General features: G+C 37.6%; 1 protein-coding gene and 2 pseudogenes across 1 annotated transcript; 2 read left to right on the top strand and 1 right to left on the bottom strand.

Annotated features, from left to right (window-relative positions):
- Positions 1-1,145: 1,145 nt before the first annotated feature.
- On the bottom strand, positions 1,146-4,875 carry LOC107140512 (THUMP domain-containing protein 1). The gene has a single exon (XM_015483602.2). It carries the CDS (start codon positions 4,836-4,838, stop codon positions 3,774-3,776), a length of 1,065 nt encoding a protein of 354 aa, XP_015339088.1. The 5' UTR covers positions 4,839-4,875; the 3' UTR covers positions 1,146-3,773.
- A 2,661-nt stretch (positions 4,876-7,536) lies between these two features.
- Positions 7,537-23,443, top strand: LOC107140286 (annotated as a pseudogene).
- LOC107140363 lies at positions 11,875-13,327 on the top strand (annotated as a pseudogene).
- Positions 23,444-24,234: the final 791 nt, after the last annotated feature.

Raw genomic sequence — 24,234 nt, 5'->3', positions numbered from 1 at the left:
GGAATAAATTTAACAAAATCATGTTATATTCATATATAAAGGTACCAAAGGGAATTTAATTTTTATATGTAGAAAAAAGAAAATATAAGAAAGAAGAGGAGGGACAATAGGGGGAGGGAGGAGGGGAGGAAAGGTGGGGGATTAGGGCTTAAAATCAAATTTCTTGCTTGTATAATTTATCAAAATAAACCCAATTACTACATATAATTATAAAGCTTCAAAAGTTTTTTTAAATTTTTTTTTCTGATTCTTGTTAAATTGGCAAGGAAGACTTTATTTAGAGGAGCTGAGGATGTGGCTCAGTGGTGGAATGCTTGCCTGACACGTGTGAGGCACTGGGTTGGATCCTCAGCACTACATAAAAAAATAAAAATAAATAAAAGATAAAGATATTGTGTCCATCTACAGCTAAAAAAAATAGTGCAGAGAGATTAGACTTGACTCCAGATACAAGAAGAAAAAATGAGCATTTACATATTTATTTTGGTACTGGGGATTGAATTCAGGGGCACTTAACAACTGAGCCACATCCTCAGCAATTTTTATATTTTATTTTGAGAGAGGGTCTCACTAAATCACTTAGGGTATCTCTAAATTGGTGAGGCTGGCTTCAAACTTGGGATCCTCCTGCCTCGGCCACCCAAGACACCAGGATTATAGGTATACACCTTTAATAAAAAAATTTTGAGAAAAATTTAAAAAGCATGCTTAAATGTAATTTATTTATTTTTTTTTTTTTTAAGGAACAAATTTATTTTGATTTTTTTTTTTTTTTGGAAAATACAAGAAATTATGAAAAACAAGCTGAATATCTGGCTATACAAAAAGTAAAACTAACATTTGAAAATTGTGTTTTTAAGCTTTGAGAAACATATTTTAAAATGCCAATTTTAATTCTTTTTTCAACAGAGCAAAAGAGTTCATTAAACCACAAGAGTGTTTTTAACTGCTGTAATTTTTTAGAATTTAAAAAAAAAATAAAGAAAAGCATTCAATTCCACCCTGGAATCTCATCATTTGTAACAAGATGCTCAAATGTCAGTGAAAATAAACAGACATTAACCTGAAAGCAAAAGCTGACAATGGATGAATTTAGACCCCAACAGAACACAGTATTGTACAGTTGGGGAAGAACAGTTTGTGTGACACTCAGGTCTTATCAAATACAAATAAACACAAAAAGTGACTAGACCTAAACTATAAAATTCTTTTGTAAAGTAGCAGCTTCACAAAGCAAAAGGAACCAGTTAGTGCCACAGAGTTCTATGTTCTGTAGCTGTATGGCCACCTTATTCCCAGAGTCCCTTTATTTTGTACTATCAAAAGTATCTTTGTCTTGGAGCAAGTCCACTGAAGAAGGCACCAGGATCCCATCCTCCCTGTTCCCCCAAACAACACTGACAGCACTCATCCTTCCAAGAAGACCTCAGCCTCATTAACATTCTAAACATCTGAAGATACCTACCACCCCACCTGTCAGCAAGGTCTTGCCCACCCTCTCTGTCCCTCCCACATCCTCCTAGTCTGGTTTATCACAAAGAGCTCTAAGGGTACACACGCATTCCCACGGTGACTAGCTATTACACAGGCAGACACTCATGTAGGGAGTTTTCACTTATGCTACTTTCAAACTTTCTTAAATTGAAAAAGAATAGTCCCTTAATGTTCTCAATCTACACAATTTATTTTATACTGCTCCTAAGTGTCTTCCAGCCTTTTTCAATCACTTTTCCTGGGAGGGACCCTTGAAGACATTTTCAAATTCAGGTAACCCCTGCGGAAATACCTCATGGCATGAGTGTGAGCACTAAGTTGAAGGATGCTCTTATTTCAAACAAGTCTTGAGCTGAAAGACCAGAGTGGAGTTCTTTCTCTTCCTTCAGAGTGGAAACAGGAGAAGAGACACTACTTACTTTGGTTTTGCATTCCTTCTAGGCAGAAGACTTGTAATGTTTGCATTCTTCATTATAAAGTACAAGTTTCTGAGAGACATTTCAAGAGTTCCTTTGGCAACTCTTTAAAATTACTTTTCCAGAGTTAAGTTTCCTTCTAAATCTTAGATTCTTATCACTTTAAGAAAAAACTTTTTCTCTAGGATCTTGCAGAAACTTTTTCATTACATATGCAATAGCAATTTCTGCTAAATAGGCTTTCTACTGCCATTCTTCATTTTGAAAGCACTCAGCAAGACCTGCCCTATTTTCTTGTAAGTGCCCTAGTAATTCACTTTTCCACTCAAACATTCTTTATGAACTCTTCTTCTGATAAGCCACCAGGTTTCTGTAGGTTGTATAAGATACATGTGCTCTTTGTCCCAAGTTTTAGTTGGGGATTTGCTTAACATTCTTGGCATAAATGGATCTTTAATAATAAATTAACCATTTTTGTAGCATTATTGAGAATTTTCTTCATCTCCACGTTGTTGACATCAGCACCTCTGTGAAGAAAGCACTGTACTGTATTGCCAACATCAGGATTTCTTTTTTGAAATGAGGCATAACTCTCACGGAGCCAAGCACCAAACATGGGGCACTAGTACAGATGACAGACCTTCGTTTTTTTAGGTATAATGATATAACTTAAAGATATATTGGCCTTTGTTTTAAGAGACTTCTAGTAGCAGGAAAAAAAAAAGTTCATTTATTTTCATCAATATTTAGAAACCTTATAAATGCTACAGCAAAACAAATATTTGTGAAATCTGTTGACTCAACCCAGGTAGAGGTTGCTCTTTCTCAGTTAACTACACAAAACCTCTTTACCTCATGTGATATATCACTAAAAACTAAGAGAAAAGTCATTTCTATTTCTTATACTTGCCCCAGCACTGTAATGTTGATATTGTTACATTTTCACCAACTACATAATTTTTTCTTTTCTGGGGATACAGTCTGCTTACTAAATAATTTGCTTCCTAAACCTTTTCACTGAGTGTGATTTTTTTTAAAACAAAAGTTTTACTGTTTTTGATATTCCAAAAGCCGTTAAACTAACCAATATCCTTGCAAATGATTTAGTTACAACTGCTGGAGTTAACTGTTAGTAAGATGCATGCCACAGACAATGCCCACTGGGAGGACAGCTTGGCTCACAGATCCATATCACCCTGGAGGAGCTTTCACTGGAGTGACAGAATCTCTTTGTTTGTCTGTTGTATTAGGAGATTATGATTCCTTATCACCAACTTTATCAGAAATGTCTGTGGGTATAGGTCTGGAATGGTCCTCTTCTATCTCACCACCTTGCCTTCAAAAACTGCAGCAATGACCATAATACTTGTTCACAGCAAGCAAACATTCAAAGATAAAAATGACATAATAACTAAACAAGAAAGACAAAACTATAAAACAATCACAAAACAATTCACTTCTAATCTACAAAATCCACAGTTTTGCAATGTTTAAAACAAAATGGCAGGGGATAGCTTAGTTGTGGCACAAAAAAATTCCTTGCTTAGGAGGAAAACTTCCCTCTGATTTCTGTTTCTCAGAGCATATTCACTCCATAAAACAACTGGCAGTGCATATAGGGAGGCTGGGGAGAGAAGAAGGGAGGAGCCCACACCTTTCTCCCACCCCCTCCCTGTGTGACAGCAGGTGGGCCCATACTCACACCAAGGGGGCTGAAAGTGCTCTGACAAAACTGCTAACAGGGCTGAGGGGTCACTGTTGATACTGTGAGATTAGCACTCTGCAGCACAACATCAAATATTATAATTTCACATGGAACCCTGGTAGCATCTCACAGAACCTCACTGAGAAACCCACCTCCTCCTACGAGTGGTCATTTTCATTTGACTTGGATCCTTCCATGACTTGATCTGCAAGTTCAGGTTTAGCTCCTTCCTCATTCACCACTTGTGACTCAGGCTTGGGTTTTGTTTGCCCTGGCTCCTCATTATTCTCTGGTACCACCTGCTGGTTATTTTTCCCTTCTGAGGGGTCATTTTGATTTAATTTGACATCAGATTCCAATTTCACTTCTTTCCCATTTCCTAGCTTTGGGTGAGGCTGGGATGGGTCTTTAGCACTCTTCACCACCTCCTGGAGATTATACTTTCTGAACAACATGTAATCTTTCACAACACTCAGGCAACAGACAGCTTTGATGATTTCTACTACCACCGTGTACTGGGGATTGGTGAGATCCACTTTATTTTCTGAATTAAGGCTGCCCACTATTCCTGCCAGCTCTTTGATAACTTCTTCTCTATTCATGTGACTGTTATTTCGAGATTTGTAAACAATCTGAAATGTCCCTTTGTTTGGAGCTTTAAACCAGGGTTCCAAAAATGTTTCTGCATATTTTTTCATATCTTCTAAGAAAGCTTTGCACGTGCCTGAGATGGGTAACATTCGTAGAATAACTCGAGTCTTCTTTTTCTTGGTTTTATACATATCCTGGAGAATATGATGCACCAATTTCTCAGGTTCTATCCCAAGTGTTCTGATGAAGACTACATTATTCGCTCCGCTCTCCACTGACTGGAATCTTCTTAGCCTCATCTCTGTCGAAGCTTTAATGTCACCAACTTCTTTCTTCAAGGCAGCTTCCACATCATCATCCTCTCCCTCACTTCCAGAGGGCTGCTGATCCTTGTCTGTAAACTTTTCGGGCCCGTACATGTCGTCGCCGTATTCGTTGAGCAGGCTGTAGGCCTCCTCCACGCACTTGCGCTCGTTCATGTTGCACGTGATGAGGATGCCCTGCAGCCCGGGCTCCAGCTGCCGCGGCCAGCCGGCGTCGCAGCGCCGAGCCCGCTTGGCCTGCACGTACTGAGCCTTTCCTTTGCGCTTCCCGCCGCTGGGTTGAGGGGGCTGCTGGACAGGCTCCGCCATGGCGTGTGCAAGCCGAAGCAGAGAAATGCGTTTCTCCGGGTTTCCTGGCGTCCTCGCTTTCCTTAAATGTAATTTAAATAGGCATCAATCCACATAACAATTTTGTAGCTCAAGATCTTTGCCTTTTGTCAGAATGCCAAAATTCACATTTTAAAAAAATCTACATTTTTTCAAAGTCTGCATGCATTATATTATGTATATATACTATATTATATTATATATCCCTTCATACACTTCCTGCTGTTTTGCATTTAAGAGTAAATTTTGAAAATCAATTCGTATAAATATATATAACTTCTGCATTTATAGTGATGGCTTAGCATCACTTTGCATGGTTAATTGCATGTACCATAATTTAGTTGCTTTAGTTTAGATATACTCCCTGGTATTTATCTCTAAGAAAATCTTTAAAGGAACTATAGTCACAGTGCTATTATCACACTTAAGAAATTTATAATATAATTAATATATTAATTAAATGATCTCATTTCAATTTTTTTAATATTTATTTTTTTAGTTTTAGGTGGACACAATATCTTTATTTTATTTTTATGTGGTGCTGAGAATCAAACCCAGTGCCTCACGCATGCTAGGCGAATGCGCTACCACTTGAGCCACATCCCCAGCTCCCTCATTTCAATTTTTTTAAAAAATTTTTGAATCAGAATATTAATGAGGTCAACACATTGCATTTGTCTGATTTTTTAAAGGGAAGTCTTACTGATTTCCTTTCAGATTTTTTTTTTTCCTCCTTGCATTTTATTTATTAAGGAACCTACACCTGGTATGGTGGTACATGCCTGTAATCCCAGATACTCCACAGGCTGAGGCAAGAGGATCACAAGTTGGAGGCCAGCCTGGTAATGTAGCAAGACCCTTTCTAAAATAAACAAATAAATTAATAATAATAATAATAATAATAATAATAATAATAATAATAATAAAGTCTGGGATGTAGCTCAATGGTAGAGCACTTTAGTACTTTCCTAGCATGTGTGAGGCCCTGGACTCTGCCGCAGTCTGGCTGGGCACAAAATCACGAGCCACCACACAGCTTGTAGATTCAAACAGCAACTCTTTATTCCCGAACTCACACCAGCTGTCTACAATCACGTTCTGGAGAAATCCACGTTCTCTGCCCAAATCCACCCCCACTGGGCTTCTGTCTCCCAAAAAATACTGTCTGAATCCCGTGAGAACTCAAGGGGAACTCAGGCAGCAGGATACGCCCTATTCCCAGCAGGAATAACCTTAAACCTGGAACCACCCTAAACCCGGATCATCCTAAACCGGGAACATCCTAAACCCGGATCCACCTTGGTCCTTGAGCAAGGTCACCTACATGCAATGTCACTGCAAAATGTCCTATTTCCATGAGTCCTTCCACTAAGCAACATGGGGTACGCTGGCAAGGAAATTGTCATACCTACTTGGCTAATGGCTCCCAGCAGGACTCCATCCCCAGTGCTGCAAAACCAAAACCTAGGACTTTGTCGTATAGTTTCTCATTGATATGTTTTGCTGAATGCATCCGGGTGGTGCACTTTCACGTGTTTCTCTATCCTTATTTTCTGTAGGTTAGCAGTTTGATCCAGGGATTTGACCAATTTATGTTGTGATATGGGGTGTGTGTGTGTGTGTGTGTGTGTGTGTCCTTTCATTAGGAGGCAATCATGTCTGGTTATATTTCTATTTGCACTCTTTCTTTCTTGCCGCAATCTGGCTGGGCACAAATCACGAGCCACTCAAGCAGGAACAAACTTTATTTCAGAACTCCACCAGCACACTCCACACACTCTCCCCAGGAACTCTCCCGAACGCCACCCAAGCGGCTCCTCCAGGAGCACACCACACATCAACTGAAACTCCCACCACCAGAACTTCAACGCGAACTCTTCAGGAATCCCCGTGAGAGCTCAACCGGAACTCAATGGGAACTCCGCGAGAACTCAAAAGTCATCATCTTAATGGCTCGCTGGCGTCACCTCTCAACCACTACTTCTGGCAAAAATGCCATGCGTCATCCCGACTCCGCTGTGGCCCTCAACACTTTCTTTTTTTGAATAGAAATGGTAATTGATTTTGAAACAAAATGTTCCCTCTTTCAAGAAGAGGTTGGGGTTATTATATAACTTGTTACACATACATGCAAGGCTGAACAATCATATTGTAAATGAAATGGTTATATTAGAGTCACAAATTCCACATTATTTTCCCCTCCCACAAGAATTTTTTTTTAATTGGTGTTTAATTGTCATCCATTCCACATTTTCCACGGATGTGTCAGTTTCAAAAGGCAGTTTAAATGGTATAATAGATAATGCACTATTAAAAATTAAAACTTGAGATGGGGATATAGCATGTACAAGGCCCTGGGTTCAATCCCCAGTACCACGAAAAATAAAAATAATAAAACTTTGATGGGCCCAGCGGTGCACACCTGTAATCCCAGCCTCTTGCCTGAGGCTCAGGCAAGAGGATCTGAGTTCAAAGCCAGCCTCAGCAAAAGCGAGGCACTAAGCAACTCAGTGAGACCCTATCTCTGAATAAAATACAAAATAGGACTGGGGATGTGGCTCAGTGCTTGAGTGCCCCTGAGTTCAATCCCCAGTACAAAAAAAATAAAAATAAAATAAAACTTGGCCGGACGGAGTGGCATATGCCCAGTGGGCCACGTGTCACAAGATGATTTCGAGTGGGTCTACATCGATGAGCCCCACGTTGACTGGCGCCAGCAGATCCTGGGTGATGACCAACTGGCTCCCCTTTTTAGGCAAGATCGCCAGGGATTCCTAGAGCCCATTACCTGTGGGTTCCCTGTGCGTCCCTCCGCTGCTCGGTTTCCGCTCTTAGAAGCATGTGGAGAGACCTAGCTGAGCCCAGTTTCAGGCGGGTCCTCAGCCTCCAGCTGGAAGATCCTGTGCCCTTGGGTGGGCGCAGTAGCTACTGTCTCCTCCGGAAAGGTGAAGCCTAGCTGGCAGCGTGTGGGGCTCAGGACCTGATCCTGGGGTGAGGACGGGGGATTCCGGGATCCCCTAGTACCCTGCTTACATGGTCCAATGCAGCAGGCATTCCTACTGAGGAACCGAAATCCAACAGTGTGACTAGGAGTTTGAAGGACAGGAAGGGTCCTAGGCAAAAGGGATAAATTCATACACACTTTTCATCTATCCTTATTTTGTGGTGTTAGACCAGGACACAAGAAAAGACCACTGACTCCAATTAAAACCAAATTAAAGCAAGCTTATTATTTCGACCAGCTGGGCTGCCTCTCCCTCCCAAAACGGCGGGAACAAGACAGCACCCCAGCTTTCCTGCAGCCCAGCTTTATAGCCCAGAATGTTACACAAAGGGGGGTTACAGATAACAGAACTCTGACAAGCATCACACTAATGGTAGTTTACATTTTTTGCTGGCCCCAACATCAGAATTTATGAGGACCATTAGAGCCTCAGAGAGGGTCGTTGGCCAGGGAAGGCCAATATTTATGAGGTGTCACTAAAGTTTCAGAGAGGGCTGCTATCTGGTCAGAGAGCCAGGCATGGGTGAGTTCAAGGCACCGGCAGGCATTCCAAGCAGGTTCAGAATTTGCAGTAATTTATAGTAAAGCCGAAATTATCTTTTCATGGCTTTGTGGCGAGATGGCTCCCAATTTTAAGAAAAGATCAGATTGGGTCTATCAGTGGATGAAAAAACTGAACTGTGGAAGACTTGCCAAATAGGCAAGATATGCAATTTAGCTGATCTCCTAACTACTAATTTAGGCCTTTTAGACTAACTTTCTTGATTGTTTGGGGGTTCTAGGTAACAGAGATTTCTTTCATCACAGGCAGCCTGCTTTTGATGATATGCGAAGCACTGGTTTGAGTACTTTGCAAACATTACCCAATTAAATCCTCCCTCCTGGTAATTTGAATAGGTCAGCATTTTAAAAGATGAGATAAGAACAAACAAATTAATGCTAAAAGAAGGATTCTAATCTGGGGTAGATTTCCTCCAAATAATATACTTTTAATTTCGTTACTTCTTTAACAATTGAAGAAACTACTGGGTGGAACACGGGGTATGAGGAATTCTCTCTCATAAACCCTATTTCCATAGTTTTTCTTTTCAACATCCCTTTGCTGGGTAAGAAGAAAAAACAACCTCTACATTTTGCAGGAGTAAAGTTAGAAAATTTGTGTTTCCACAAATAAGCATTAGTAGATCCCATTGAAATAGATTTTAACAATTGGATCACTAAATTGGGTAGGTTAACCTTTACAGTTGCTTTTTAAAGGCAGTGGTTAATCAGAGTTGGGTTCTTAAATTCTTCTCTTTCTTAATTAAAACATATATTTTTGCAAAACACATACTTAATTTGAAAATGTATATATTAAATTTTATCTATATGTTATGTACATGTTGTATAGGAACTATCTGAAGTCCATCCTTGTAAAAGTTGACTCTCATATAGAGATTTAGCCATCTATTCAAATAGTCAGCAAATAAAGAAGCAAGAGAGTGCTAATTTTTGCTTATCTGAACACTGAACCTTTTTATTCCCCACAAACTTATTTTCATTGAACAATTTCAGTTAGAAAATTAAAAGGAATACTATTTCTCAATGAAGATATAACATTTTCCAAGTAGGTGTAAGTAATGCTCAGCATTTCATTTCAGGGGTGTAAGATAAGAATCTGAAGATTTGTTTATGTTGTGTTTAATGATGAGACATTTTTGAAATTTCTGTCCTGTTTTTTAGGGGCATGGATAGAGAAGCTTGATAGAACATAGATGTGCTCTTTAGCAATCAGCATCTGTGTACTTTAACTTTACATTTAGAGTTCATGTTATAAGTCATTTAAGGCCCCACCTGCAGTCTGGCTCCCAGTTGTTCATGAACAGATAGAGAGGAACTTCAACAGGCTCAGTCAAGGTTCCCTCCTGGTTATACATTACAAGTGAAGGAGCTGGGGGTAAAACTCATGGCTCCAGCAGCTGCCCTGCCCTTGGGCACCCATTGGCATGGAAGTGGTAGAGAGGAACAACACAGTTCCTGCTGCAGCCCCTCCAACTTATTTCCCACTGCCATTCCATACCTGCATCTCATCCAGCCCTGCATTGCTCTCAGGGCTGGTTGTGAGTGCCAAAGAGGGGGTGCTCTGGTTCCTACCACTGCCTCTTCATGGGCATTTGGGCTCAAACTTCAAAGTGGTTGAAGGAAAAGTACTTCAGGCCCCTTATTACTGCTAGGGCTGTCAGTGCCACAGTCCCTTGCTCCTGGTAGGCTAACATCAACAGTGCAGGAGGAAGCCCCTGTTGCCTGATAGGAGCCATGACTCCTATGCAGGAATAACCACACAGTGAGCAGCCCACACCCATGCTGTTACACCACACTTATCTGAATTTGCAGAGTATCCCCACTGTTATGTGGCCACCAGAGACAGTGGGTTTCTTTGATGCTGCCACCGTATGTACTATACCCAAAGTCATTAATCACAAGAAAAGAAATCATAGACTGACTCCACTAGGGTGCCCAGCTGGAAATAAAGCCAATATTGCATAATAAGAAATGACAGCTCAATGCATGTCTTCAGGAGAAAGCCCAAGAAGATCACCCTACAAAATTGGGGATACCTGAAACACCAGATGCAAAAATCTTGACATAGGAACATAAAAAATATGAAAAAATAAGGTAATGTGATGCATTCAAAATAACATAGTATTCTTAGCAACAGATTTTAAGGAGATCAATAAGAATGAAATGCCTGGTAAAGAATTTAAAAGAATGGAGGGCTGGGGGTGTGGCTCAGTGGTAGAGCTCTCGCCTAGCATGTGTGAGGCACTGGGTTCAATCCTCAGCACCACATTAAAAATAAATAAACAAAGTGAAGGTATTGTGTCCATCTGCAACTAAAAAATAAATCTTAAAAAAAAGAAGAATTGGTGGCTGGGGTTATAGCTCAGTGGTAGAGCGCTTGCCTAGCATGTGTGAGGCACTGGGTTCGATCCTCAGTACCATATATAAATAAATAAGTAATAAATGATAAAGGTACATTTACAACTAAAATATATTTTAAAAAAAAAGAATTTAAAAGAATGGAGCTGGCACACATGGTGGCACACACCTGTAGTTGTAGCTACTTAGGAGGCTGAGGCAAGAGGATTGCAAGTTCAAGGCCAGATTATGTAATTTAGTGAGACCTTGTCTCAAAATAGTAAGAGCTGGGGGTATAGCTCAGTGGTAGACCACAACTGGGTTCCCACAAAAAGAAAAAAAAAAGGATATGAAAAAGCTCAATGAGAGTCAAGAGAATACAGATAAGCAATTAAATGAAATTGGGAAGAAAATTCAGGATATGAGTCTCTCAACAAAGAGAGATTCTAAAAAAAAAATCAAACACAAATCTTGGAAATGAAAAGCTCAGTAAGGTCAAATTTTAAAATACAGCTGAAAGCCTCAACAACAGATGAGATCAAATGAAAGAACATCTGAATTTGAAGGCAGGTCTTTTGAAATGTCCCAGTCAGATAGACAAAAGAAAAGGAAAAGAAAAGAAGAGGGGCCCCTGAGGTGAGCAGTGCAGGCAGTGACTGTCTTCCCTTCCTTTTTTTAAAAAAAAAAAAACACATTTATTTTTTAGCTGTAGTTGGACACGATATCTTTATTTTATTTATTTTTATGTAGTGCTGCGGATCGAACCTGGGTCACGCCTGTGCTAGGCGAGTGCTCAACCGCTGAGCCACAATTCCAGCCCTTCCCTTCCTTCTAATTGCTGGTTGAGTAAGAACTGGAAACAAGATGTAACTTGCTGGTGGCAGTGCCATGAGGACATTCCCACATACAGTTCAATGCCCAGGAATCAGACGACATATTTGCATCTCTGGTTTTGCCATTTCTTAGTTGACTTGACTTTCACTGAATGTTTCTTCATCAGTAAAATTGAGGTGTGGTTTTTTTGTTTTGTTTTGTTTTGCTTTCTGCTATCTGTGGAAACTTTGTAATTCATTTTTCCTCACTGCAATATTAAGAATTATACCAAATTGAAAAGGTATGAATGAGTATACTAAGAAAGGAAAAGAAGACTTTACACCCTTCTCATTCTTCAGATTCCTCTGGAATAGCAGAATTGCAGATGGGTTCAATGGATTTTATCTGATCATTGTTACAGTGTTTGCTCTATGTATGAGACAGCCAGACTTAAAGTATTTTGACAACGAAGATGATGATTCTGATACTGAGACATCAAATGACTTGCCAAAATTTGCCGATGGAATCAAGGCCAGAAACAGAAATCAGAACTATCTGGTTCCCAGTCCTTTACTTAGAATGATAGACCACACTGCCTTTTCTACAGAAAAATTTGCTGATAAAGAAATTTGTGATGAAGAGTGTGACTCACCCAAATCAATTGAACAGCAAACTCAAGAGGAGAGTTCTATACAAGTTCACAACACTGAAGATGTCCCCATTCCTGTAGAAGTACATGCGATTTTTGAGGATTATGACATAGAGACAGAAAACAATTCATCAGAGAGCTTCCAAGATTAAACGGATGAAGAACCACCAGCTAAAACTTTGTAAAATTCTTGACAAGAGCCAAGCTCTGAATGTGACTGCCCAGCAGAAATGGCCTTTACTGAGAGCTAATAGTTGTGGTCTCTATAAATGTGAACTTTGTGAATTCAATAGTAAATATTTTTCTGATTTAAAGCAGCATTCGATACTGAAGCATAAACGTACTGATTCAAATGTGTGTCAAATATGCAAGGAAAGCTTTCTCTACCAACATGCTTCTGATCAAACATGCCAAACTACAAGAGGATCCCTACATTTGTAAATACTGCAATTATAGGACAGTAATTTTTGAGAACCTCTGCCAACACATTGCAGACACTCACTTTAGTGATCACCTGTATTGGTGTGAGCAGTGTGACATGCAGTTCTCAAACAGTGAACTCTACCTGAATTTCCAGGAATATAGCTGTGATGAACAGTACTTTTTCTGTGAACATGAAACAAATGATCCAGAAGACTTACATAGCCATGTGGTAAATGAGCATGCATGTAAATTAATAGAATGAAGTGATAAATTCTCCAGAACAATGGAGAACATGGACAATATAGCCTCTTAAGCAAAATTACCTTTGACAAATGTAAGAACTTCTTTGCATGTCAAGTATGTGGTTTTCGGAGTAGAGTTAATACAAATGTTAACAGGCATGTTGCTATTGAACATACTAAAACATTTCCTCATGTTTGTGATGACTATGGAAAGGGCTTTTCAAGTATGCTTGAATATTGCAAGCATTTAAATTCATATCTATCCAAAGGGATTTATTTATGTCAATATTGCAAATATTCAACAGGACAGATCAAAAAATCTTAAAATTCATCTAGATTCCAAGCATTCGGCTGACTTACCTCATACATGTTGTGACTGCTTGATGAAGTTTGGAAATTAAAAGAATTAATATGTCACCTTCCAGTCCATGTAACAGCTTGATTTTGACTTTTATAATGTTTTTGTAAAATAATAAATTCAACTTTTTTTGAGATGTTAAAAAAAAAAAGAAAGAAAGGATGAAGAGAACATTCAAGACCTTTGAGACACCATTAAATGAACAAACATTTTGGAATACCAAGAGGTGAGGAGAAAAAGTTAAGAGCATAGAAAAATCTATTCAATGAAATAAAAGAATGGATTACCTAGTCAATGAAAACTGTCCCAACCTTGGGAACGATATGGATATCCAAATTCAGGAAGCTTATAGAACTCCAGGTAGACATGACCAGAAAAGATCTCTATCGTGGTGTACTATCATCCAATTGTCAAAAGTACAAGAGAAAGAAAGCATTTTCAAATCTGTAAGAGAATGTACCCAGTCACATTTAAGGGGAACCCCATTAGACTAAAAGAAGATTTCTCTGAAGAAAACCTTGAAGGTCAAGAGGAAGTAGAATGATATATTCCAAGTCCTGAAAGAAAATAACTCACAATCAAGTTACTATACCTAGCAAGGCTTTCAGATATAAGGAAGAAATAAGGACTTCCCAAGACAAGCAAAATCCAAGGGAATTCATGGCTGCCAGATCAACTTTACAAAAGATGTTTAAGGGAGTCCTACATCCAGAAATGAAAGATAACTATCATCATGAAAGCACATGAAAATCATAAATCCCTCTAGAATAGTATATACTGAAAAAAACTAGAAAAAAATCAAACATCACAATAGTAAACCATTAAATCACAAAGATGAACAAAAGAGTAAAAGAACAAAAAATGTTCAAAACAATCAGAAGAAAATGACAGGATTAAGTCCTTATTAATGAATAACATTAAATGTAAATAGACTAAATTATCTAGTTAAAAGATGTACATTAGGGGCTGGAGTTGTGGCTCAGTGGTAGAGTGCTTGCCTCGTATGCGTGAGGCACTGGGTTCAATTCCCAGCATCACATAAAAATAGGGAAATAAAATAAAGGTCCATCAACAACTAAAAAAAATTTTTTAAAAAGATGTAGATTGGTTGAAAGGATTACAAACAAACAAAACAAAACATTCTACCTATAACAAACTCATATTACCAATAAATATTCAAACTGAAAGTGAGTGGATGGAAAATAATATCTAAGCAAATAAAAACCTTAAACAGAAAGCTGTAGTTATATCTGACAAAAGAGACTTGGGAGGTGGCAGGGGAACAGTTACTGGAGATTAAATCCAGGGGCATTTAACCACTGAGCCACATCCACAACCCTTTTTATATTTTATTTTGAGACAGGGTCTCACTACGTTGCTCAGGGTCTTGCTAATTTGCTAAAGCTGGCTTTAAACTCACAATCCTCCTGCCTTGGCCTCCCCAGCTGCTGGGATTACAGATGTACACTACTGCACCTGGCTGCAAAAGAGACTTTTAAGATAAAAACTAAGAGACAAAGAAGGGTGCCATGTAATGATAAAGGGATCAATTCAACAAGAAGATACAATGATTATAATTTATATGCACCTAATGTCAGAGCACCCAATTTCATAAAACAAACACTATTAGCTCCAAAGGGAGAGAAAGGCTCCAGTACAATAAAAGTGATGGGCTTCAAAACCCCACTTTCATCAATGGACAGATTATCCAGACAAAAATTCAACAAAGAAACATCAGTGTTAGCCATATATGGTGGCACATGCCTGTAATCCCAGCTGCTCAGGAGGCTGAGGCAGGAGGATTGCAAGTTCAAGACCAGCTTCAGCAATTTAGCAAGACCCTATCTCAAAATATAAAATAAAAAGGGGTAGGGATGTAGCTCATTGGTTAAGCATGCCCCTGGGTTCAAGTCCTAATATACAAAAAAAAAAAATTAAAGAAAGAAACACCAGAGTTAAACTATATTATAGATTGAATACAGAACATTCCAACAGTTGCAGATTATACATTCTCTTCATTAACACATGGAACTTTCTTTAGAATAGACCATATATTAGGCCACAAAACAAGTCTTTAAAAAATTCAAAAAAATTTGATATCATATCTTATATCTTTTCTGATCACAATGGAATAAAACTAGAAGTCAGCGACAAAAGAAATTTTGGAAACTTTACAAATACCAGAGACTGAACAACACACTTTTAAACAAATAATATGTTATCAAAAAAGTCGGAAGGGAAATTTAAGAATTTCTTGAATAAAATGAAAACACAATATGCCAAACTTGTGATACAGCAAAAGCAATACTAAGAAGGAATCGGATAGCAATAAGAGCCTACATTTTTAAAAAATTGATTTCAAATAACCTAATGATGCACCTTAAGAACTTTAGAAAAGCAAGAACAAATCAAATCCAAAACTAGTAGAAGGAAAGAAATAACAAAAATGAGAGCAAAAATAAACAAAATAGAGCCTAACAGAATAGAATACTAAAAATCAATGGAAGGTTGAGGGATATAACTCAGTAGTAAGATGGCTATGCAAGCCTCAGGTTAGAATCTTTGTACTCTCAAAAAAAATCACTGGAACAAAAAGTTTATATATTGAAAGGTGACAAAACATTAGCTAAACTAACCAAGAAACAGACAAGACCCAAATAAATAAAATCAGAAATGAAACAGGAGACATCACAGCTGATACCACAGAAATGCACAGGATCATTAAGGATTACTATGAAAAACTATATACTAACAAACTAGAAACCTAGAAGAAATTGATAAATTTCTGGACACATGTGATCTAGCAAATTGAATAAGGATATAAAGACCTGGATAGACCAATTACAAGTAATGAGATTGAATCAGTAACATAAAGTCTCCCAACAGAGAAAAACCTCAGTATCAGATGACTTCATTGCTGAATTTTACTAAACTTCTAAAAAAGAACTAATGCCAATTTTTAAAAACTATTTCAAAGAATTGAAAAGGAAGGAACCCTTCCAAACTCATTCTGTAAGGCCAGCATTACCCTATTATGAAAACAAGAAAAGGATACAACAACAACAAAATAAAACTGGAGACCAATATCCCTAATGAACATAGATATAAAACTCTCAACAAAACTAAATCCTAGGGAGTCTAATTCAACATGCATCAAAAAGATCATTCACAGGCTGGGGATATAGCTCAGTTGGTAGAGTGCTTGCCTGGCATGCATAAGGCTCTGGGTACAATCCCCAGCACCACACACACACACACACACACACACACAAAAAGATCACCATGATTGAGATGATTTCATCCTAGTAATGAAAAGGTGGTTTGACATATGCAAATCAGTAAACACAATGCATCACATCAAAAGAATGGGGGGATAGTAGAGGATAGGAAAGGCAGCAGAATACAACAGACACTAGTATGGCAATATGTAAATCAATGGATGTGTAACTGATGTGATTCTGCAATCTGTATACGGGGTAAAAATGGGAGTTCATAACCCACTTGAATCAAAGTGTGAAATATGATATATCGAGAACTATGTAATGTTTTGAACAACCAACAATAAAAAGAAAAAAAAAATGAAGGACAAAAAAAAAAAAACAAGAGTATCCCAACAGAGGCAGAGAAAGCATTTGATAAAATTCAGCATCCCTTCATGATAAAAGGCCTAAACAAATGAGGTATAGAAGAGTCAGACCTTAACATAATAAGGGAATACATGACAAACACATAGCCTTTGTCGTATTGAATGGGGAAAAGCTAAAAAAATTTCCTTTAAGATCAGAAACAAGATAAGAGTGTTACTGTCACTGCTCTTGTTCAATAAAGTACTAAAAAACTGGTCAAAAATAAAGAAAAAGAAATACAATATAAACAAATAAGAAGGGTAGAAGTCAAATTATCCCTATTTGCCAGTGGTAGGATTCTATACATAGAACAGCCTAAAGATTCCAAAGACTGTTAGAACCCATCGACAAATGCAGTAAAGTAGCAGGATACAAAATCATATTTAAAAAAATCAGGAGTTGGGAGCTGGGGTTGTGGCTCAGTGGTAGAGCACTTCCTACCTCGTGTGAGGCACTGAGTTCAAGGCACCACATAAAATAAATAAATAAAATAAAGGTATTCGGATTGGAGTGAGATGAAATCTTAAAGTAGTTTTGATTTGCATTTCTCTAATTTCTAGAGATGTTCAACATTTTTTCATATATTTGTTGATTATTTTTATATTTTCTTCTGAGAAGTGTCTGTTCATTTCCCTAGCTTATTTATTGATTGGGTTATTATTATTATTTTTTTTGGTGTTAAGTTTTTTGGGTTCTTTATATATTCTGGAAATTAGTGCTCTATGTGATGTGTGTGTGTAGAAAAGATGTTCTCCCACTACATGGGCACTCTCTTCACATTATTGATCATTTCTTTTGCTAAGAAGAAGTTTTTTTAGTTTGAATCCATCCCATTTATTGATACTTTTTTTGGTCATCTCACTCTAGTCCGAATGACAGTTATCAAGAATACAAGCAACAATAAGTGTTGGTGAGGATGCGGGGAAAAAGGGACACTCACACATAGTTGGTGGCACTGCAAATTGGTACAACCACTCTGGAAAGCAGTATGGAGATTCCTTAGAACACTTAGAATGGAACCACCATTTGACCCAACTATCCTGCTCCTCATGTACTATTGCTCCTCAGTCTATACCCACAGGACTTAAAATCAGCATACTATAGTGATACAGCCTCATCAATATTTATAGCAGCTCAATTCACAATAGCTAAACTGTGGAACCAACCTAGATGAATGGATAAAGAAACTGTTGTATATATACACAATGGAATATTACTCAGCATTAAAACAGAATAAAATTATGGCATTTGCAGGTAAATGGAGAATATCATGCTTAAGCAAAGTAAGCCAATTCCCAAAAACCGAAGGCCAATGTTCTTTCTGATAAGAAGATACTGATCCATAATGGAGGGTGGGGGCAAGGGAAGAATGGAGGAACTTTGGATTTGACAAAGGGGAGGGGGAGGAGGGGGCATGTGGGTAGGAAAGATAGTGGAATGAGAAGGACATTATTACTCTAGGTACATGTACAATTGCACAAATGGTGCAATTCTACATTGTGTACAACCAGAGAAATGAAAAGTTGTGCTCCATTTGTGTAGAATGAAACAAATGCATTCTGCTGTCATGTATAACTAATTTAAACAAAATAATAAAATTTTAAAAATAATAAAATAAAATAAAGGTATTGTGTCCATCTACAACTATTTTTTTTTTAATCAGGAGCTTTTTAGCTGGGTGTGATGGCTCATGAGTATAGTGGCTGGAGGCTCTAAAGTCTTAGTCAGAAGGATCTAGAACAGCTTGGGCAACATAACAAAAAAAATCAGTAGCTTTTTTATATACCAACAATGAATTTGATAAGAAAGAAAATATGAAAGCAATTCTATTCATCTTGCTATAAAAAGTTAAATACTTAATAATAAAATTAACCAGGGAAATAAAAGACCTCAACAGTGAAAATTACAAAACACTGATATAAGAAATTTAAGAAGATACCAAAAAAAATGAAAAGACCAAAAAGGAAAAAAGCCTAAAATGAGACCCATCTTACTTGTTAGACTTGCTATTATAAAAATATATATATGCTATTTTTTAAAAAAATTCTGGCAAGGATATGGAAAAAAAGGAAATCTTATACACTGCTGTCGAGATTGTAAATTAGTACAGGTATTATGGAGGATAGTATGGAGATGTCTTAAAGAACTAAAACTAGATCTAGCATAGGATCCAACTATCTCACTGAGTATATATCCAAAGGAAATGAAATCAGCATACCAAAGAGATACCTGTACACCATGATTATCATGATATTATTCACAATAGCTAAGATATGGAATTAATTTAGGTTCCCATCAACAGATGAATGAATAAAGAAAATGTGGAATATATGCACAATAGAATATTCTTCAGCCACAAGCAAGAAAGAATCTGTGCCATTTGTATAAAATGGATGGAATTGGAGAATTAGATTAAGTGAAATTGGTAGCTGTAGAAAGAGAAGTGTGGGGGTATGTGTAAGTATACACATGTGTGTATGTGTATGTTTTACTTATTTTTTCAATGAAATATCAAAACTACCACTCAGAACCATCAGTTTTATACTTAGAAATTTCATTTAATTTGTCTATACTTAATTAATTCTTAGGTTGTGAGAATGTTTAGGTATACCTTTCATGCTTTGTGTTTTTGTTTCCCCTCATTACATGTCTTAGTCCATGCATAGGTAATTACGAGTTTTTTTTTAAATAATCTACATGACACTATGCATTTCTTTTTATAGTTCTGTACTAGTTTCATACATTGATATCTCATGTACATTGTCTCTTTTTGCTCAAGGATAGAGGTGTCACTTAAAAGATACTCAAGAACATTTTGTAAATGAATAAACTAATTATAAGCCTTCATTATACCACACAGTGCCTCACATATTATAAGACTCAATAAATATTTACTGACTGATAAATTGGCAAAAGGTGAGTCGTCTTCTCAAGAGATGCACACTTAATCTCTCAGGTATTATTACATCCTTGTATCATTTGAAAATACTGAGCTGTTTTGCAATGGCTGTAAATGTCAGCAGTAAACTAGGATGGGAGGGGAAAAATAACTCAAAGGGCATTTGTTTGATAATAGTAAGGGCTAGGGACTAGACCATTATTAGTGGGTAAAAGAAGAATAAATCATAAGAGGGCTGGGGATGTGACTCAGTGGTAAAGTGCTTGCCTGGCATGTAGATGTAAGACGCTGAGTTCAATTCCCCAGTAAACCCCCCCCCCCAAAAAAAGAATGAATCACAATACTTCCCTTACTGCTATACTTTCACAGAGAAATAGAATGTTTTTAACAGCCTTATTGAAATATAAGTCACGTATAAAATTCACCTACTTAAAAGTTTACAATTTGCTGGGTTTTAGTATAGTCACAGAATTTTTAGAGTATCACCACCATCTAATTTTATTTATACTTTTTCCATCTTTTTGTTGATTCTTTTTAGTTAAACATAACATTAGGCTTTATTGTGGTATAATTATAAAAGCATGGACTATAATTTGCTCTAATTTCAGTCCCCAGTATGTCCTTTTCCCCTCCCTTTATTCTCTTCTAGAAGGTAGGTTTTCTCTATTTTGCACAGGTTGTCCCTGAACTCCTGGGCTGAAGTGATCCCCCTGCTTCAGTCTTCAAAGCAAGTGGGAATTCTGGCATGCACCACAGCACCTGGCCAAAATGTGTTCTTAAACAATTGATTTGCATTTTAATTCTCTTCCATTGAATTTTAGAACATTTTGTTATCTTTAAAAAAAAAAAAAAAAAAAAAAAAAAACTTCTGAACCCGTTAGCAGTTCTCATATCCCTCTACTACCAATTGCCAGCCTTAGGGAACAACAAATCTACTTTCTCTCTATGGATTTGCCTGTTGTAGACATATAAACAAAATCATACAATATGTAGTCTAAGTTTCATTTGTGTTCTAGTATGTGTCAGGATGTCATCCATTTTGTGGTCAAATATTAATTCTTTTGTATGGCTGTACACATTTCACTTATTCTCAGACATTTGGGTTGTTTGCTCTCTGAGGCTACTATGAACATTCATGTGGAAGGTATTGAATGGATGTATGTTCTCATTTTTCTTGGGTAGGTATCTAGGAGTGGAATTACTGAGCAATTGGTAATTCTATGCTTAACATTTTAAAGAACTGCCAAATTATGTTCCAAAGCAGCTGTATTTCCAATTTTCAATTTTTGTTGTAGTGCTGGATCAAACCCAAGGCCTTGTGCTACAGAAGTGCTCTACTACTGACATTTAACCCCAATCCAGCTGCACCACTTTACATTCTTACCGGCAATTGGGAAGGTTCCAGTTTCTCCCCATCCTTGTTATTGCCTGTCTTCTTTTTATTCTAGCCATTCTAATAGGTGTGAAATTGAATCTGTGGTTTCAATTTCTGTTTTCCTAATGACTAATGATGTTAAATATCTTTCATGTGATTATGGACCATGTATATGGCTTTTATGGAGAAATGTCATTTGGATACTTTGCATGTTTTTAAGCTGGTTTATTAATTGTAAAATTTTAAGACTACTTTGTATATTCTGGACACAATTCCCTTGTGAGATAAATGATTATTCAAGCAAAATCTCTTATTCTGTGGATTGTATTTTCAGTTTTAGGATGTATGTGTTTATGTTTGTTGGGGGGGGGGCGGTACTGGGGACTGAATCCAAGGATACTCTACCACTTGGTTATATCCCCAGCCCTTTTTTATTTCAAATTGTGTGTGTGTGTGTGTGTGTGTGTGTAGTGTATACCAGGGATTGAACTCAGGGGCACTCAACCACTGAGCCACATCTTCAGCCTACTTTGTATTTTATTTAGAGACAGGGTCTCACCGAGTTGCTTAGTGCCTCTTTTTTGCTGAGGCTGGCTTTGGACTTGCGATCCTCCTGCCTCAGCCTCCAGAGCTGCTGGGATTGCAAGCATGCACCACCATGCCCGGCCTTATTTTAAATTTTGAGATAGGCCCTCTCTAAATTGCCCTGGCTGGACTCAAACTTGGAATCCCCCTGCCTCAGCCTCCTGAGTACTGGGATTACAGGTGTGTGCCACCCACTACACCCAGCTGGCCCCATTCTTTAAAATTCTTTACCGGGCATTTCATCCTTATTGATTTCTTTGGAATCTGTTGCTAGAAAACTGCATTATTTTGGAGATATTATATTACCTGATACCTGACTCTCTTCACTTTTTTGATGGTATCATTTATAACAGCAGAGATTTTGATACACTTTATCTACTTTTCTATTTCATCACTTGTGTTTTTGATATAATATATAAGAAACCATGAAAGCTATGAAGATGTACTTCAATGTTTTCTTTAGAGATTTATAGCTTTCTTCAGTTTAGGTCTATGATTCATTTTGAGTAATTGTTTCATATGATCTAAGGAAGGCATCCAACTTCATTCTCTTGCAATGTTCATAACCAGTTGTTCCAGCATCATTTGTTGAAAAGATTGTTCTTTCTCCATTTCATTATAATGGCTTCCTTGTACTACTGACTTTTATATACTGTTATTGCTTGTGAAATTTCACTACAGAATTGCTTGGGGTGATTTGTCTGAGAGAACTATAAAAATATAAGTTTCATAGTCTTAAAAATACCTGTAGAATATATATTGTGTTCTATCCTTTGTCACATGTGTTGATTTAATCATGTTTTACATAAGATAAATATGCTGGAGATATAACCAAAGGTAAGATGTGTTTTAATACATTAGAATGTAGCACTTCTATATTTGGGGGCTAATTTTTCTTGCATGAATATCAAGTTGTGATGTCATAGTATTTTACAAACCTTACTATCAGAATACAATCCTTCCCTGTAGTAGGTAAACATTTGGTAAAGTCTTGAATAGAGGGAATATTGTCATTTGGAGATGAAAAAGCCTAGTTAATGTGTTATTATAATTCATGAGTAACTAGGTACTTTTCTACATTCCTGATTTTTTTTTTCTTACAGCAAAGTATCCAGAGATAAAATCCTTGATGAAACCTGATTCCAACTTGATACGGATTATAATTATAATGGTTCTCACCCAGCTGGTTGCATTTTACTTAGTAAAAGACTTGGATTGGAAATGGGTCATATTTTGGGCCTACGTCTTTGGCAGTGACTCTGGCTATTCATGAGATTTCCCACAATTTTGCCTTTGGCCACCACAAGGCACTGTGGAATCGCTGGTTTGGAATGTTTATCAATCTTCCTGTTGGGGTTCCATATTCGATTTCCTTTAAGAGGTATCACATGGATCATCATCGATATCTTGGAGCTGACGGCATCGATGTGGATATTCCTACTGATTTTGAGGGCTGGTTCTTCTGTACCACTTTCAGAAAGTTTCTATGGGTTATTCTTCAGCCTCTCTTTTATGCTTTTCGACCTCTGCTCATCAACCCCAAACCAATTTCTCATCTGGAAATTATCAATACTGTGGCCCAGATCACTTTTGACATTATAGTTTACTACGTTTTTGGAATTAAATCTTTAGTCTACATGTTGGCAGCATCCCTGCTTGGTCTGGGTTTGCACCCAATTTCTGGACATTTCATAGCTTAACATTACATGTTCTTAAAGGGGCATGAAACTTACTTCTATTATGGGCCTCTGAATTCACTCACCTTCAATGTGGGTTACCACAATGAACATCATGACTTCCCCAATGTTCCTGGAAAAATCCTCCCACCGGTAAGTAAAAGATTTGATGCATATTTTGATTTCTGATGGGTATGTAAGAAAATTAGTTTTGACTGACTCATTTTAAAGAATATAGTGTATTTTGTCAGTTTAAACTACTGGTCTACAAAAAAGAAAAAAAGGGGAGTTGGGCTGGTATGTAGCTCATTGGCAAAACACTTCCCTAGCATGTGTGAGACCCTAGGTTCAATCCGCAATACTGCAAAGATAAACAAATAAAAAGTAAAAACATAAATCCTGTGTCTGGGGTTGTGGCTGTGGCTCACTGGCAGAGAGCTTGCCTAGCATGTGTGAGGCACTGGATTCGATCCTCAGCACCACATATAAATAAATAAAATAAAGGTCCACTGACAACTAAAAAGGAAAAATATTAAAAAAATAATCCTGTGTCTGAGCTGGGCATAGTGGCACACACCTGTAATCCCAGCAGCTTGGGAGGCTGAGGCAGGAGGATTACAAGTTCAAAGCCAGCCTCAGCAATGGTGAGGTGCTAAGTAACTCAGTGAGACCCTGTCTCTAAATAAAATACAAAATAAGGCTGGAGATGTGGCTCAGTGGTTGGGTGCCCCTGAGTTCAATCCCTGGTACACCCCCTCCCCCGCAAAAAAAATCCTGGGTCTGCCAGCCTAATTTTTTTTAACATTTTTTAGTTGGTCCCAATATCTTTG

The sequence above is a fragment of the Marmota marmota genome, unplaced genomic scaffold (genome assembly GCF_001458135.2).
Source record: "Marmota marmota marmota unplaced genomic scaffold, marMar, whole genome shotgun sequence".
In the NCBI taxonomy this organism is placed as follows: Eukaryota; Metazoa; Chordata; class Mammalia; order Rodentia; family Sciuridae; genus Marmota; species Marmota marmota.
The sequence above is the reverse complement of the archived record's forward strand: the minus strand, read 5'-3'. Positions and strand labels throughout refer to the sequence as shown.